The sequence below is a fragment of the Mustela nigripes genome, chromosome X (genome assembly GCF_022355385.1).
Source record: "Mustela nigripes isolate SB6536 chromosome X, MUSNIG.SB6536, whole genome shotgun sequence".
NCBI lineage: Eukaryota > Metazoa > Chordata > Mammalia > Carnivora > Mustelidae > Mustela > Mustela nigripes.
In genome coordinates this window covers 71,126,996-71,142,124 of record NC_081575.1, presented here as the reverse complement: position 1 = coordinate 71,142,124, position 15,129 = coordinate 71,126,996, and the positions used below count along the sequence as shown (strand labels likewise).

The following is a 15,129-nucleotide window of genomic DNA, read 5'->3' as shown; positions in this document are numbered from 1 at the left end:
GAAAAAAAAAATGAAAAAGAAAAAAATTAAATTAACGGCAAGACTAAAAAGATCAAGGGAGAAAGCCATGAGTTCTGTGCTTTGCTTTCTCCTCCTCTGGAATTCTGCTGCTCTCCTTGGTATTGAAACCGCACTCCTTGGTAGGTGAACTTGGTCTTGGCTGGGTTTCTTGTTGATCTTCTCGGGGAGGGGCCTGGTGTAGTGATTCTCAAGTGTCTTTGCCCTAGGTGGAATTGCACTGCCCTTACCATGGGCTGAGTAATCCGCTCAGCTTTGCTTTCAGGAGCTTTTGTTCCTTGAGCGTTTTCCGTAGAGTTCTGGAGGATGGGAATACAAATGGTGGCCTCCTGGTCTCCAGCCCAGAGGAGCCGAGAGCCCGGGGCCCCACTCCTCAGTGCGCCCTCAGAGAACAGCGCCCATTAACTCCCATATGCCTGACCTCTGGCCGCGCTCCGAGCTCACTGAGCCTGCAACCGGTTCAAGGTAAGCCCGAGGTGTGAGCTTACTGTCAGCTCTGTCTCTGTAGCCAGCTTTCCCCTTCCAATACCTGTAAGCTCTGCGACACTCAGACACCCCCGAACCTTCTGTGACCCTGCGGGACCTGAGGCCACGCTGACCCCGCGTGGGCTTCGCCCTGGTTTAGCCTCTGGAGCAATGTCCCTCAGCGGAACAGACTTTTAAAAGTCCTGTTTTTGTGCTCCGTTGCTCTGCCGCTTGCCCGGAGCCGGCCCCCCGCCCGGGGTCTATCTTCCCGTCACTTTGGATTCACTTCTCCGGCAGTCCTACCTTTCAGAAAGTGGTTGTTTTTCTGATTCCAGACTTGGTGTTCTTCTTCTCTTCGATCTGCCGATGGATTTTCAGGTGTTTGCAATCTTTAGACAAGCTATCTAGCTGATCTGCTAGCTGAAGTAGTCTCAGCCTGCTACTTCTCCGCCATCTTGACTCCTCCTCCTATTTATTTATTTTTTAAAGTTTTTATTTATTTATTTATTTGACAGAGAGAGAGAGATCACAAGTAGGCAGAGAGGCAGGCAGAGAGAGAAGGAAGCAGGCTCCCTGCTGAGCAGAGAGCCCGATGCGGGACTCGATCCCAGGACCCTAGGAACATGACCTGAGCCGAAGGCAGCGGCTTAACCCACTGAGCCACCCAGGCGCCCAATTTTTTTATTTTTTAAATTACTTTTCACTGTACTAGAATTCATTGTTTATGCAACACACCGAGTGCTCCATGCAATATGTGCCCTCCACAATACCTACCACCAGGCTGGCCTAACTTCCCACCGCTCCCTCTCAAAACTCTTAGATTGTTTTTCAGAGTACATAGTCTCTCATGGTTCATCTCCCCTTCCAATTTCCTTCAACTCCCTTCGCTCCAACTCCCCATGTCCTCTGTGTTATTTCTTATGCTCCAGAAATAAGTGAAACCATATGATAATTGACTCTCTCTGCTTGACTTATTTCATTCAGCATAATTTCTTCCAGTCCCTCAATACTTTTTAAAAAAAGACTTTATTTATTATTTATTTGACAGAGAGAGGGAACACAGGCAGGGGAAGAGGGAGAGAGGGAAAACAGGCAGGGGGAGAGGGAAAAGCAGGCTCCCCACTAAGCAGGGAGTCTGATGTGGGTCTCAATCCCAGGACCCTGGGATCATGACCTGAGCTAAAGGCAGATGCTTAATGATGGAGCCACCCAGGGTCCCCCATTTTCACCAAGTCCTAGCTACAACATTCAGACAAGAAAAAGAAATAAAAGGCGAGGAAGAAGTAAAATTTCACTATTTGCAGATGCCATGCTAGTATATATAGAAAAAACTGAAGACTACCAAAAAACTAGTAGTACTGATAAATAAATTCATAAAGTTGCAGGATACAAAATCAATGTTCAGAAAAGTCAATGCATTTCTATGTAATAATAATAATGCAGCAAAAAGAGAAATTTAAAAAACAATTCTTTTTAAAATTGCACCAAAAATAATAAAGTATCCAAGAATAAACATTGTGAAAGAGAAGAAAGACCTGTACACTGAAAACTACATAACATTAAAGAAATTAAAGATGACACAAAGAAATGGAAAGACATTCCATACTCATGGACTGGAAGAACAAGTATTGTTAAAATGTCTACACAACCCAAAGCCATCTAGAGATTTAATGAAATCTCTACCAAAATACCAGTAGTATTTCTCACAGAACTGGAGAAAATAATCCTAAAATTCATACAGAACCACAAAAGACCCCAAATAGCCAAAGCAATCTTGAAAAAGAAAAACAAAACTGGCAGCAGCACAATTCCAGACTTCAAGTTATGCTACAAAGCTCTAGTAGTCAAAAGAGTATGTTACTGGCACAAAAATAAGTAAATAGATCAATGGAATAGAATGGAAAACCCGGGAATAAATGCACAATCGTATGATCAATTAATCTCCAAAAAAGGACAGAATATACAATGGGGAGAAGATAGTCTTTTCAACAAATGTTGCCTCTAAAACAGCGCAGTTATATGCAAAAGAATGAAAATGGACCAATTTCTTACACCATATGAAAAAAAAAACTCAAAATGGATTAAAAATCTAAATGTGAGAGCTGAAACCCTAAAAATCTTAGAAAAGAACATAAGCAATAATTTCTCTGACATCATTTTTTCTAGGTATGTCTCCTGCGGCAAGGGAAATAAAAGCAAAAATAAACTATTGGGACTACCTCAAAACAAAAGCTCCTGCACAGTGAAGGAAACAATCAACAAAACTAAAAGGCAACCTGCTGAATGGGAGAAGATATTTGCAAATGACATTTCTGATTAAGGGTTAGTATCCAAAATATATAAGCAACTTATACAACTCAACACCTAAAAAACAAATAATCAAATTTAAAATGAGCAGAAGAAATGAACAGACATTTCTCCAAAGAAAACATACAGATGGCCAACAGACATGAAAAGATGCTCAACATCACTCATCATCAGGGAAACGTAAATCAAAATTACAATGAGGTATCACCTCAAACCTGTCAAAAGGGTGAAAATTAAAAATATAAGAAACAGCAAGTATTGGTGAGGATGGTCAGAAAAAGGAAATCTGTGCACTATTGGTCGGTGTGCAAACTTGTACAGCCACTGTGGGAAACAGTATGGTGTTTCCTCAAAGAATTAAAAGTAGAACCACCCTATGATCCAGCAATTATACTACTGGGTATTTACCCAAAGAATACAAAAACAATAATTCAAAGGCATACATGCACCCTTATGTTTATAGCAGCATTATTACAAGAGTAAAATTGTGGAACCAGCCCAAGTGTCCCTCAACAGATGCATGGATAAAGAAGTGTTCCTTGATAGATGAATGGATAAAGAAGATATGGTATATATGTGGAATATATATAACGCAATATTACTTATCCATAAAAAAGAATGAAATCTTATCATTTGCAATGATGTGTTTTGAGCTAGAAAGTATTATGCTAAATGAAATAAGTTACTCAGAGAAAGACAAATACCATATGATTTCACTCATATGTGGAATTTAAGAAACAAAACAATCCAGCAAAGGGGAAGAGAGAGAGAGAGAAACAAAGAAACAAACAAAAAGAACAAGTAACAGACTTTTAACTATAGGGAGTAAACTAATGGTTACCAGAGGGGAGGTGGGTGTAGGAATGGATAAAATAGGTGATGGGGATTAAGGAGTACATTTGTTGTGATGAACACCAGGTGTTGTATGTAAGTTTTGAACCACTATATTGTATACCTAAAACTAATATAGCACTTTATATTAACTATTTTGGAATAAAAAGCTTAATAAATAAAAGAATACTTTATTGCTTAAAAATGCTAAACATCATCTGAGATTCCAGCAAGTCATAATATTTATGCTGGAGAAAGCTCTGGCCTTATTTTTGATGGCTGCTAACTGATCTGGGTGATGGTTTGGTTAGCTGTAGCAATTTTTTAAAATTAGACAATAATGAAGTCTGCTGAATTGATTGATTTTTCTTTTTACATGCCATTTCTCTTTAACATGTAATAGTGTTTGATGGCATTTTACCCACAGTAGAACTTTCAAAATTGGAGTTGATACTCTCAAACCCTGCCACTTCTTTATCAACTAAGCTTATTTAATATTCAAAATCCTTTGTTGTCATTTCAACAGTCTTTACAGCATCTTCATCAGTAGATTCCATCTCAAGAAACCACTGTCTTTGCCCATCCATAAGAAGCAAATCCTCATCTGTTGAAGTTTTCTCATGAGATCGCAGCAATCCAGTCACTTCTAATGCTACTAAGAAGCTAAGGATATACCTCAGTACTGACCTTCACGTTCATCCAGGGAAGAAGTATAAAAAATTGCTCTTTCTCGCAGCAAGCGTTTTGAAATTGTGATTGGTTTGTGCCTTCTTGCTGTCACTCGAGGTGGAGGCACTGGGGGTGTACAACTTTCTTCAGGTGGACCTGAATAGATCTGTAAAAGAATATTTTGAGGAAACAATGAGAAAGTCCAAGTTTTTGTCTCCCTAATTCTAACTACCCATTGATGCCTACCAACATTACACCTAGAGTTTGCGATAGCAATTCTAATATGACTAAAGGAATTGGGATTTTTAAAATCATTACAGCTACAAACAAGTGTTTAGAAGTCTCCCATCATGTTTAAGACACAGTACCCAGCCCTTCACATTGTGGAGGAAAGAATGCAAACAAAAACTGCACAGTCAATCCTGGATTTTCACTTACTCCCTGGAAAACCTTAGGCAAGTCACCTCCTATCTCTGAGTTTTAGATTCCTCATCTGTAACATCGGGAGATCACCACTACCTCACACGGTGTGATAAGAATCAAGTGAAAAGGGTAGTCAAGGTACATTGTATGGGTAGGGGTTGGTTGTGGAGGGTTACTAAAATTCACCCAATATTTCTAAAAGGATACCAAAGAAATTGGTTAACTTGTTTGCTTCAAGATAGGAATAATAAGTGGCTGAGGAAAGGATGGTGGTAACTTATTTCTGTGCAGGGTCCATGCCCAGCACAGAGCTCAACATGGGGCTTCAACTCATGACCCTGAGATCAAGACCCAAACCGAAATCAAGAATCAGATGCCTAACCAACTGAGCCAGCCAGGCACCCCCAAATGATTACAATTTTTATATAGTGTCATATGTATTTGAAAACCTTTCTTGGCTCTGGGAGAACTGAGCTTTTGGCCAGAGTGCACACACTCTGGGAGGACACACACATGGTGAGAGAGGAAGGTGACAAATGAAATCAACCCAAATGATTAGTGCAAAAAGAAATGCCAGAGACCAATATTGTATCAGGCTGCAATGTCACAGAAATTACAGGATTGGGAACACAAGGAAACCCTGTGTAAAAGCTGATCAATGATAGAAAACATTGCAAGCACAATCACAAGGCAATACACGTCTCAATGTCTCATGGCATAGGAAAGAGAGAATATGACATAGTAGCAAGCAGATAAACTTTGAGGCAATACAGTTTCAACACTAATAGTAGTAATATTCTGAATAAAATTACCATTTTGTGAGCATATGTTTATGCACTATAGGAATTGTTAAGAACATCTCTTGCTGGGGTGCCTGGGTGGCTCAGTGGGTTAAAGCCTCTGCCTTCAGCTCAGGTCATGGTCCCAGGGTTCTGGGATTGAGCCCCACATCGGGCTCTCTGCTCAGTGGGGTGCCTGCTTCCCTCGCCCCCCTCTCTGCCTGCCTCCCTTCTTACTAATGATCTCTTTGTGTCAAATAAATAAAAATCTTTTTTTAAAAAAAGAATATCTCTTGCTATTTATCAAACACACCACGGACTTTGTACTGAGTGTTTCATCTACCTGGAGTGCTCTTCCTCCAGATATTCATATAGCTTGCTCTCTTAATTTCAGTAGGTTATGATCAAATATACTCCGTTCAGTGAGCCCATACCTCCCTGTATGCAATGCGTCCTACCCCCCCCTTTTTTTCTCCTTAGCATTTTTTATTACTTCCCAACAAAATATATTGTAATTATTCATTTTTTTGTTTTTGTGTCTGCCACTCTAATCTATTGTAAGCCATAGGGAAGTACATTATCATATTCACTGTTATATCTCCAGCAACTAGAAGAATGACTGGAATTGCTGAGTCAAAAGAAAAACACATTTAAAATACTGATATAAAAGGCCAAACTGTCCTCTGAAAACACTATAATAGCTACTTCCACTTCTAGTCAAGGTAGGACTACAGGTATTAGGTTTACATCTTCTGCAACTAATAATTTAAAAACTAGAAAAAATACACATGACAATGGGCTTTAAGACATTGGAAATCTGATAATGAAAGACGGTGATCCATGAGAGACAGGAAAAAGAAATGAGGTGAGTCTCATGATATTTCCAGCTTACAGCATGGAGAAAGTCTATAAGCCATAATTTATGGAGGAAAGCTCAGAGGGAGCCCATCAGTCAGCTTAAGTTGAAGACACAAGTTGCAAGTATGGAGAGGGCAAGAAAGAGAATTTTTCAGGGTAAAATATCAGAGAGAAGGTAGCTGCACAAAGAGCTCTGGAGAGCTGCAGAAGTTCTCTTTAAGACTTTAGCTGAGGTATGATTAATACTTATGTGTGAGGAAAGAACCACACAATTGAATTAGAGGGATTAATTACCTAAGATCACACAGTGCCTAAGAGAATTCCAGCTCTCACCAGCCACAGTGGAAAATCAAATAATTAAGTGCTATGGGTGGTGGGCACTGCAGATGTGCATCATGCAGGCATCTGGCTAGCTCCAGCAGCATGAAGGCTGAGTTGTGACTTGGGTGTCATCATTCTTTTGTCTTAAAGTGGGTGTTCATCAGCATAAAATTCCCTCTTAGAACTGCTTTTGCTGATCCCCTAAGTTTGATACACTGTTTTTCTACCGTCATTTATTTCAAAATATTTATTTCCCTTTTGATTTCTTCCTTGACCCAAACGTTATTCAAGAGTGTGTTGTTTAATTACCACATATTTGTGAATTTTCCTCCTGTTACTAGTGCCTAGTATCATAAAATCCTGGTCAGAAAAGATACTTGGTATGATTTTAATCTTCATACATTTGCTAAGGCTTGTTTTGTGACCTAACCTATGATCTATGCTTTAGAAAGTTCCATGTGCACTTGAGGAGAATGTGTATTCAGTTGCTGTTGGATGCAGTGTTCTATAAATGTCTGTTAGGTTCATTTGGTCTGAGGTATAGTTCAAGTCCAATACTGCTTTATTGATTTCCTATCTGGATGATCTATATGCATTGATGAATGTGGGGTGTTTAAGTCCCCTACTATTATTTTTTGTTATCTATTTCTCCCTTCAGATCTGTTAGCATTTACTTAATATATTTTTGTGCTTTAATGCTGAGTGTATATATACTTAAAATTGATACATCTTCTTGAAAAATAGACTTATCATTATATAATGACCTTCTTTTTCTCTTGTTATAGTCTTTGGCTTAAAGTTTACCTTGTCTCATGAAAGTGTAGCTATCCCTGCTTTCTTTTTGTTTCCATTTGCATGGTATTATCTTTTTCCATCCCTTTATTTTGGGCCTCTGTGTGCCCTTAAAGCTGAAGTAAGTCTCTTTTAGGCAGCATATTATTGGGTCTTATTTTTAATACAATCAGCACTCTATGCCTTTTGATTGAAATTTTTAATATACTTACATTTACATAATTATTGATAGGTAAAGATTTACTAATTATATCTTTTTTATTATTTATATTATGTTATGTTAGTCACCATACAGTACATCATTAGTTTTTGATGTAGTGTTCCATGATTCATTGTTTATATATAACACCCAGTGTTCCATACAATACTGTGCCCTCCTTAATACCCATCACTGGGGGGCGCCTGGGTGGCTCAGTGGGTTAAGTTGCTGCCTTCGGCTCAGGTCATGATCTCAGGATCCTGGGATCGAGTCCCACATCGGGCTCTCTGCTCGGCGGGGAGCCTGCTTCTCTCTCTCTCTCTCTCTCTCTGCCTGCCTCTCTACCTACCTGTGATCTCTCTCTGTCAAATAAATAAATAAAATCTTAAAAAAAAAATACCCATCACTGGGCCAACCTATCCCCCACCCCATCTAAAACCCTCAGTTTGCTAATAACTGTTTTCTGGCTCTTTTGTAATTCTGCTGTTCCTTTCCTCTTCTCTTGCTGTCTTTGTTCTAGTGAACTGATCATTTTCTGTGCCGGTATGTTTTGATTCCTTTCTCTTTATCTTTTGTGTATCTACTTTTAGTTATTGTTTTGTGGTTACCATGAGGCTTTCCTAAACAAAAATATCAATATAAAAACCTCTTTTAAGCTGAGAACAACTTATCTTTGATCACACACAGAACCTCAACCATTTTACACCTCTTCACATATTTTGTTTTTGACGTCAAAATTTACGTCTTTTTTTTTAAAGATTTTATTTATTTATTTGACAGATAGAGATCACAAGTAGGCAGAGAGGTAGACAGAGAGAGAGAGGGGGAAGCAGGCTCCCCACTGCATGAAGAGCCTGATGTGAGGCTCGATCCCAGGACCCTGAGATCAAGACCAAAGACAAAGGCAGATGCTTTAACCCACTGAGCCACCCAGGCACCCTGAAAATTTACCTCTTTTTATATTGTGTACCTATTAAAAATTATTGTACCTAAAGTTTTTTTTAACACTTTTGTACTTTAACATTTATACTAAAGTTACAAAGTTAACATACTACCATATTACAGTATTAGAGTATTCTGAATTTGAGAATATACTTATCTTTACCAGTAGATTTTTTATTTTCATATATTTTTATATAACTAATTAGTGTCCTTTCATTTCAGCATGAAGAATTCCTTTCAGTACTTCCTGTAAGGCAGGTCTAGAGTTTATGAACTACCACGGCTTTTGTTTGTTGGCAAAGTCTTTATCTGTCCTTCATTTATGAAAGATGACTTTTCCAGGTAAAATATTCTTGGTTGAATTTTATTCCTTCCACATTTTGCATATGTCAACCAACTATTCCTAAGCCTGAAAGACATCTGTGGGAAATCTTCAAATAGCCTTATAATGTTCCCTTATAGGTTTTACTTTCTCTCTTACTGCCTTGAAAATTCTTTTCATTTTTCATTTTACATGATATCTTGGAGAAGATTGAGTCAGGTTGAAATTTTTTTTTTAATTTATTTTTTTTCAGCATACATCCCTAGGAGAGCCCCATGCACTATGAGTTTCCCCTTCCTTTAGGATTTGTTTCTTCTACCTTCAAAGGGTATACTGTTATTCCTTTCTCAGAACATGGTTAGATGATTGTCTTTTCATGGATAATCAAGAAGTTGATAGGGAATTGAGTAGAGCAGAATGGGTTTCTTTTCATGTGCCTTTCTTAACTCCCTTTGTCTCTAAAAGTTATCCCCTCATTAAAACTGGGCTGCCAAAAGTGAGTCCAGAGACCATAGGCCCATCATCTCTCCCTTCTCCTCTCATAAGAGAAACTATGAGGATTTTCCCAGGATTTCCTTCTGAGGGTCAGTAGTTAATCTGTAGTTTATAGTTCTATTTTTGAAGAGCTAATGATATCTGTTAGTTAAATGAGTACTTACTAAATTCTTATTGTATATACCTATAAACAAAACAAAGGATCTTATATTCTACTTGGGTAAGACAAATGATAAACAATTTGATATATTTGCCAGGTGGTGGTAAGTGCTCTGAAGAAAAATAAAACAAGGTAAGGGATTGTCATCTTATAGAAGATGATATTAATATAATATGATATAATATAATATAATATATTTTAGGCAAAAAAGTAAATTAATTAAGGGTACAAACCATGGTGGATATCTTGAGGAAGAACTGCTCCAAGCATATTGAACAGCAAAGGCCCTGAGGCAGAAGATTTTGGCATGTTGAACAGCAAAGAGGCCGAAGTGGCCAGAGTTGAATGAGCAAGCAGGACCATTTACTCCATTTCCTTGTGAATAGCAGTAACACATAGGTTAAAGCTCATTTAAAAAGAGATGCGAAATGAGACCTTTGGAGGGCCCACAGAACAGAGAGAGGTAATGGATTATTCTTACAACAGTAATTGCCAGTATTTCCACATTAAAGCCTCTCTTCAAGGTTTGCCTCTGCAGGCCAGCTTTGGAGAAGATGTTGTAATCTGTGTTGACTATAGGGTTGTAAAGGCCATGTTTTAATTTTAGAGAGGATGCACAGCAGAAAGTGTCCTCTCTGTTTTTCTAGACTTTTCTCACTTAGAGAGAGTGTGAACTTAAGCCTAATAAGCATTTTTTCTGGCACATTGGCAAAACTGGTCTCAAAAGACTCCCAACCAATGTCTTAGTCTATTTGGTGGAGACAGGAACTATAGCCAGCATCCTGTACAGGTAAATTTGGAAACTCTCAGTACAAACCCTAGAATTTGGTGAGCCCATATCCATCTTGGGGCCTGGGTAATTCCTTGAAGAGCAGGCTGTAAAGAAGAAGATTTTATCCATTCATCTGTTGATGGACATCTAGGTTCTTTCCATATGCTCTTTCCATATATCTTCTTTCCATTGTGGAAAGAACCTAGATGTCCATCAACAGATGAATGGATAAAATCTCCTTCTTTACAGCCTGTTCTTCAAGGAATGAGAAGTGAATAATTTGTGTAACTGGAAGAAGGAAATGAAATCATTTAATCTGCCAGAGACCTCAAGGAACCAACAAGTTCACATCCCCTGATTTGATTAGCACATAACCACTTCACCTCTTATTCTTCCAATCTCTGCTTCCCTTGTGCCCCAGCTACTTATCACCCTTACCAAGGAAACATGGGTTTAAGTCCTTTTTAGGATTGCTAATAGTTATAATTTATTGAGTATCTCATGTGTTGAAACTATGCTCTTTACATATATCTTCTTATTCAATCATTACAAAAACCCTATAAAGTAGATGGTATCATTATCCTAATTTTGCAACTGTTTGCAAAATGCAAACTGAGCTTCAAGTGTCAGGCTCATATAGTTTAAGTACCTTGCCTGAGGTTGCTTAGCTAGTAAGTGGTAAAGCCCCAACAAAATCAAAGCTGTCAGTAATCTATATAATATGCTTTCTTTTCCCATTTGCAGTTGGAGAAGGAATAAGTGAGAATAGGCTCTATTATTTAATAGGCCTTGAGGGGCCTGGCAGCCGAGATTCATTTATTAATTCTGAAAACTGCCATTGAGCCACTAACTTTTGTCTGGTGCCCTAGTAGGGCTCTTACTTCTAAAGATGAATGAGACAAAAATCTTAACTATTAGGAAACTTATGATACTGACAGAGAATTTGGACCAGCTAACATTCAGGATATTGTATAATAACTACTGAAGATGAGGATATATATCAGATGCTATGAGAGCATAAGGAAGGGGAATATATCTCTGTTTGGGAGTCAGAGAAGCATTCATACATTGGGTAATGCCTGATTTGAGTCCTGAAAGTTAAAGAGGAGTAGATAAATTAAAGTACAAGCTAATTCCTGTAACATAAAGGACCACACATTCAGTGATACAAATAAGATAAGAAAAGTTCGTTTCTCTCATGGAGAAGTCTAGAGGTAAACAGTCCAGAATTTGTGGGGCAGCTCTGCTCTCCTCACCACTTGGCTTCAATCTCTTGGTACTCATCAGTACCACCCACAGAGAAGAGGGAAAAGAGATAGAATGGAAAAAAGAAAATTTCTTCATAAAAACATGTACCAGAAGTTTACATACATAATTTTCACTTGTATTCTATTACCTATAACTTCAGTACATGTTATGTAACATGGACTTACCTAGTTGCAAGGGAGACTAGAAAATATAGGCATAGATACCCAGCTAAAACTCAGTGACTTCTATGAATAAAAGCAAGAAGAAGGGATAGACACTAAGAAACAATTAGCAGTCTGTGCCATAAGAGGAATGGTGTTATAAGCACAGAGAATTCTGTATACACAAAAGAGTAAGAAAACATGATATGTAAAGAACTATAATAATTCAGTATGACTGTAGTATAGTATGAATATAAAAATAATGGAAGATGAGACTGGAGAGTGCAGGCAGTGGCCAGATTATAGAACACCTTGTGTACTAAGGAATTTAGAATTTATGCCAAAGATAGTGTAGGGTCACTGAAATATTTTAAGCAGAGGAGGAGCAAAATTAAATGTTGAATTTATACAGGTCACTCAATCTATACTTTGGTAGACATATTAAAGGAAGAAGTGAGAGGAGGCACAGAAAAACAGGATACCATTGTAGTAATATTAGAGAGACATGATGAGATATGAAACTATGGCAGTGAACATAGAGGATATATTAGAGAGATTAAGGAAGTATAACTGATAGAACTTGGTAATTAAATGGATGTGGGATATGAGAGGGAGTATACAAGGATAATAATGTTCAGATTTCTCTCTTGGATATTAACAACACTTTTTAGTAATAAACAGTTATAAGGGAAGAATTAAATGTGTTTAATTTTCAGAATATTGAAGTTGAGATATCCAAATGGCATCTACTGAGCAGGTAATCAGATATACTGGTATAGAAATTATTAGAGAAAACTCATAATGCAAACCATGAGAGTAGATTAAAGTGCTGAGAGAGAGAGAGAGAGAATGAGTCTAGATAAATGAGATCATTAGAGGACTGAAAACATAATTTTGGGGAAGATCAACATTTAGGAAGAGCCAGTGAAAAAGACTGGGCAGTGTTCAGAGAGGCAGAAATATGTTCATTCAGAAAGGTAAAGAGTAAGGCATTTATAGAGCAGGAATGTAAACTCTGTCAAATGCTGGAGCAAAGTCAAAATAAGGATTGAGAAAGGACCATTGGATTTGGCAGTTAAAAGGTTGGTGGTAATCATTGTATAAAGAGTTACAAGAGTGGTATGGACAGAGACCAGGTTGAGGAGCAAATGGGCTGTGAAGAAGTAGAAGCCAGGAGATTGTGGAATGACATCGGCCAAATGGCAGTATAGGAATTTCTAGCTCCAGTCCTTCCCCAGAAACATAAATTTGAACAGTTGTCTATATGCAAAAATATCTTCACAAGAACTAAGGAATCCTGGTTAGGGATAGCAACACCTGGGTGAAGCATAGAAATAAGAAAAGACACACCAAGTAGGATAGATTGTTATGTTATTTCTGTCACCCCTCCTGCAATCTCTGACAGCCCAGTGCAGAGATAGACACATGGGAGGAGAGTAAAGTGAGCATCTGACTTCACCATGGACCCAATAGCTGGCACTCCCTAGGACCAGACCAATTCCTGCAGGATGGGGTGTTTTCCATGGCCCTAATCTCATGGTGGGCTCCTAAAAACCCAGTTCCTTATGCCACCCATGTGTCCTCTAGCTTTTGTGGTCCCAAGTAACTCTTGTAGCCCCAGAAAGTTTCCACAGCATCAGGCCTAGCAGGTTCTTGTGAACCCAGTTCCTCAAGCCTCACCACCATCACCCAGATCCCATGCCCCTAGGCAGCTCCCAAGACATCAGGCTATGGGTAGGCTGTCACAAACCAAGGCTTTTGGCCCACCCACTCACAGTCAATCCCCATGTCCCCAGGCTCCTGGTGGGCTCCAGTGCACACAGACTCTTGGTTGATTACAGAACTCACAAGCTTCCACAGAACTAGCTTTTAGGCCACCTCCCATAGACCCAGACTCCTGGCCTGCTCCAATACCAGGATTGTCCCTGTGGCTCAAGCTCCATGTGGGGTCCTGTGGATCCAGCCTTCTGGTCTACCTCAGTGCTAGGCCAACAACTGCCGCTTCAGCCTATAGGCTAACTCTCATGGACCTAGGCTCTTTGTCTGCCTTAGTACCAGGCCAGGCCTCATAGACCCAATCTTCAGGCTGACCCCCAAGACCCCAGGTTACAGGTCAACTTCCATGGTCCTAGGCTCCAGGCTTACTCTAGTAGTAAGCCAGCCCCCATGGCCCTAGTCTTCAGGCCAGTTCCTATGAAACCAGTCTCCTGGCCCACCCAGCATCATGCCAATTCCTGTGGACCAAGATACCAGGACCATCCCAGTAATCTCCTGAGCCTAGTGAGCCTCCATGGACCCAGATCCAGGTTTAGATCCATCCACATAAACTCAGATTGCAGGTCCATCATCATAGACTCAAGCTCCAGGCCCACCCCCTTGGGCATCAGGCCTGCCCATCTACTCACCCACACACTAGATTTACCTGTCAAAGAACTCCAGCAGGAAGTCACCCCACAGACACCACCGATGACCCATCAGGCTCTCAGAATGAGCTAACTGCTGAAGGGTTCTGCCTGCTGAAGCCAGTTTACAAAAAATGGAACAGATGCCTACTTGGACAAATGCACAGACACAAATGCAAGGACACAATGATCATGAATAATGGAGGAAACATGACACCATCAAAGGAAACTAATAAAACTTCATAACTGACCCTAAAGAAATGAAGATCCAGGAATTGTCAATAAGGAATTCAGAATAATAATCTTAAAGAAATTAGGTGAATGTTAAGAGAAGAAAGATAGACAACTAAATAAAATCAGGGGAAAAATACATGAACAAAATGAGAAGTTCAACAGAGAAATAAAAACCATTAAGGGAAATTCTAGAGTTCAAGAAACAGTGACTGAAGAATTCAATAGAGAGCTTCAGCATCACACTTGACCAAACAGAAGAAAGATTTAGTGAAGAGTGTTTAAAATCAAACATTCAGAGGAGCAAAAATAAAACAAAAAAGAATAAAGATAGTTTGTGTGAACTGTGTGATCCATTAAAAGAAACAATCTGTGAATTATTGAAGTCCTAGAAATCCCAGAAAAAAATAGGAGAAAGATTATTTAAAGAAATAATGCCTGAATATCCAAAGGGAAATAATATCTCTTCATCAAATGGTATTGGGAAAACTGGTTAGCTACATGGAAAAGAAAGAAACTGGACCACTTTCTTACACCCTGCACAAAAATAAACTCAAAATGGATTAAAGGCCAAATTTAGAAAGAGCCAAGATGCCCTTCAACAGATGAACTGATAAAGAAGATGCGGTCCATGCTAGAACTTATGCAGGAATTCAGTAAAGTGTCAGGATATAAAATCAATGCACAGAAATCAGTTGCATTTCTCTACACCAACAGCAAGACAGAAGAAAGAG

The 15,129-nt window shown here is 39.0% G+C and overlaps 1 protein-coding gene across 4 annotated transcripts in view; it reads right to left on the bottom strand.

Moving 5' to 3' along the window:
- OPHN1 (oligophrenin 1) overlaps positions 1-15,129 on the bottom strand; it is a 526,945-nt gene that overhangs the window by 57,806 nt on the left and 454,010 nt on the right. For 3 of the 4 annotated variants that reach the window (XM_059385799.1, XM_059385801.1, XM_059385800.1), the window contains exon 20: positions 4,131-4,456. In XM_059385799.1, coding sequence (XP_059241782.1) covers positions 4,298-4,456 — 159 coding nt within the window. In that variant the 3' untranslated portion in view covers positions 4,131-4,297. Of the gene's footprint in view, positions 1-4,130; positions 4,457-15,129 lie in introns of those variants that run through there. The other variant, XM_059385802.1, reaches the window with a different exon arrangement.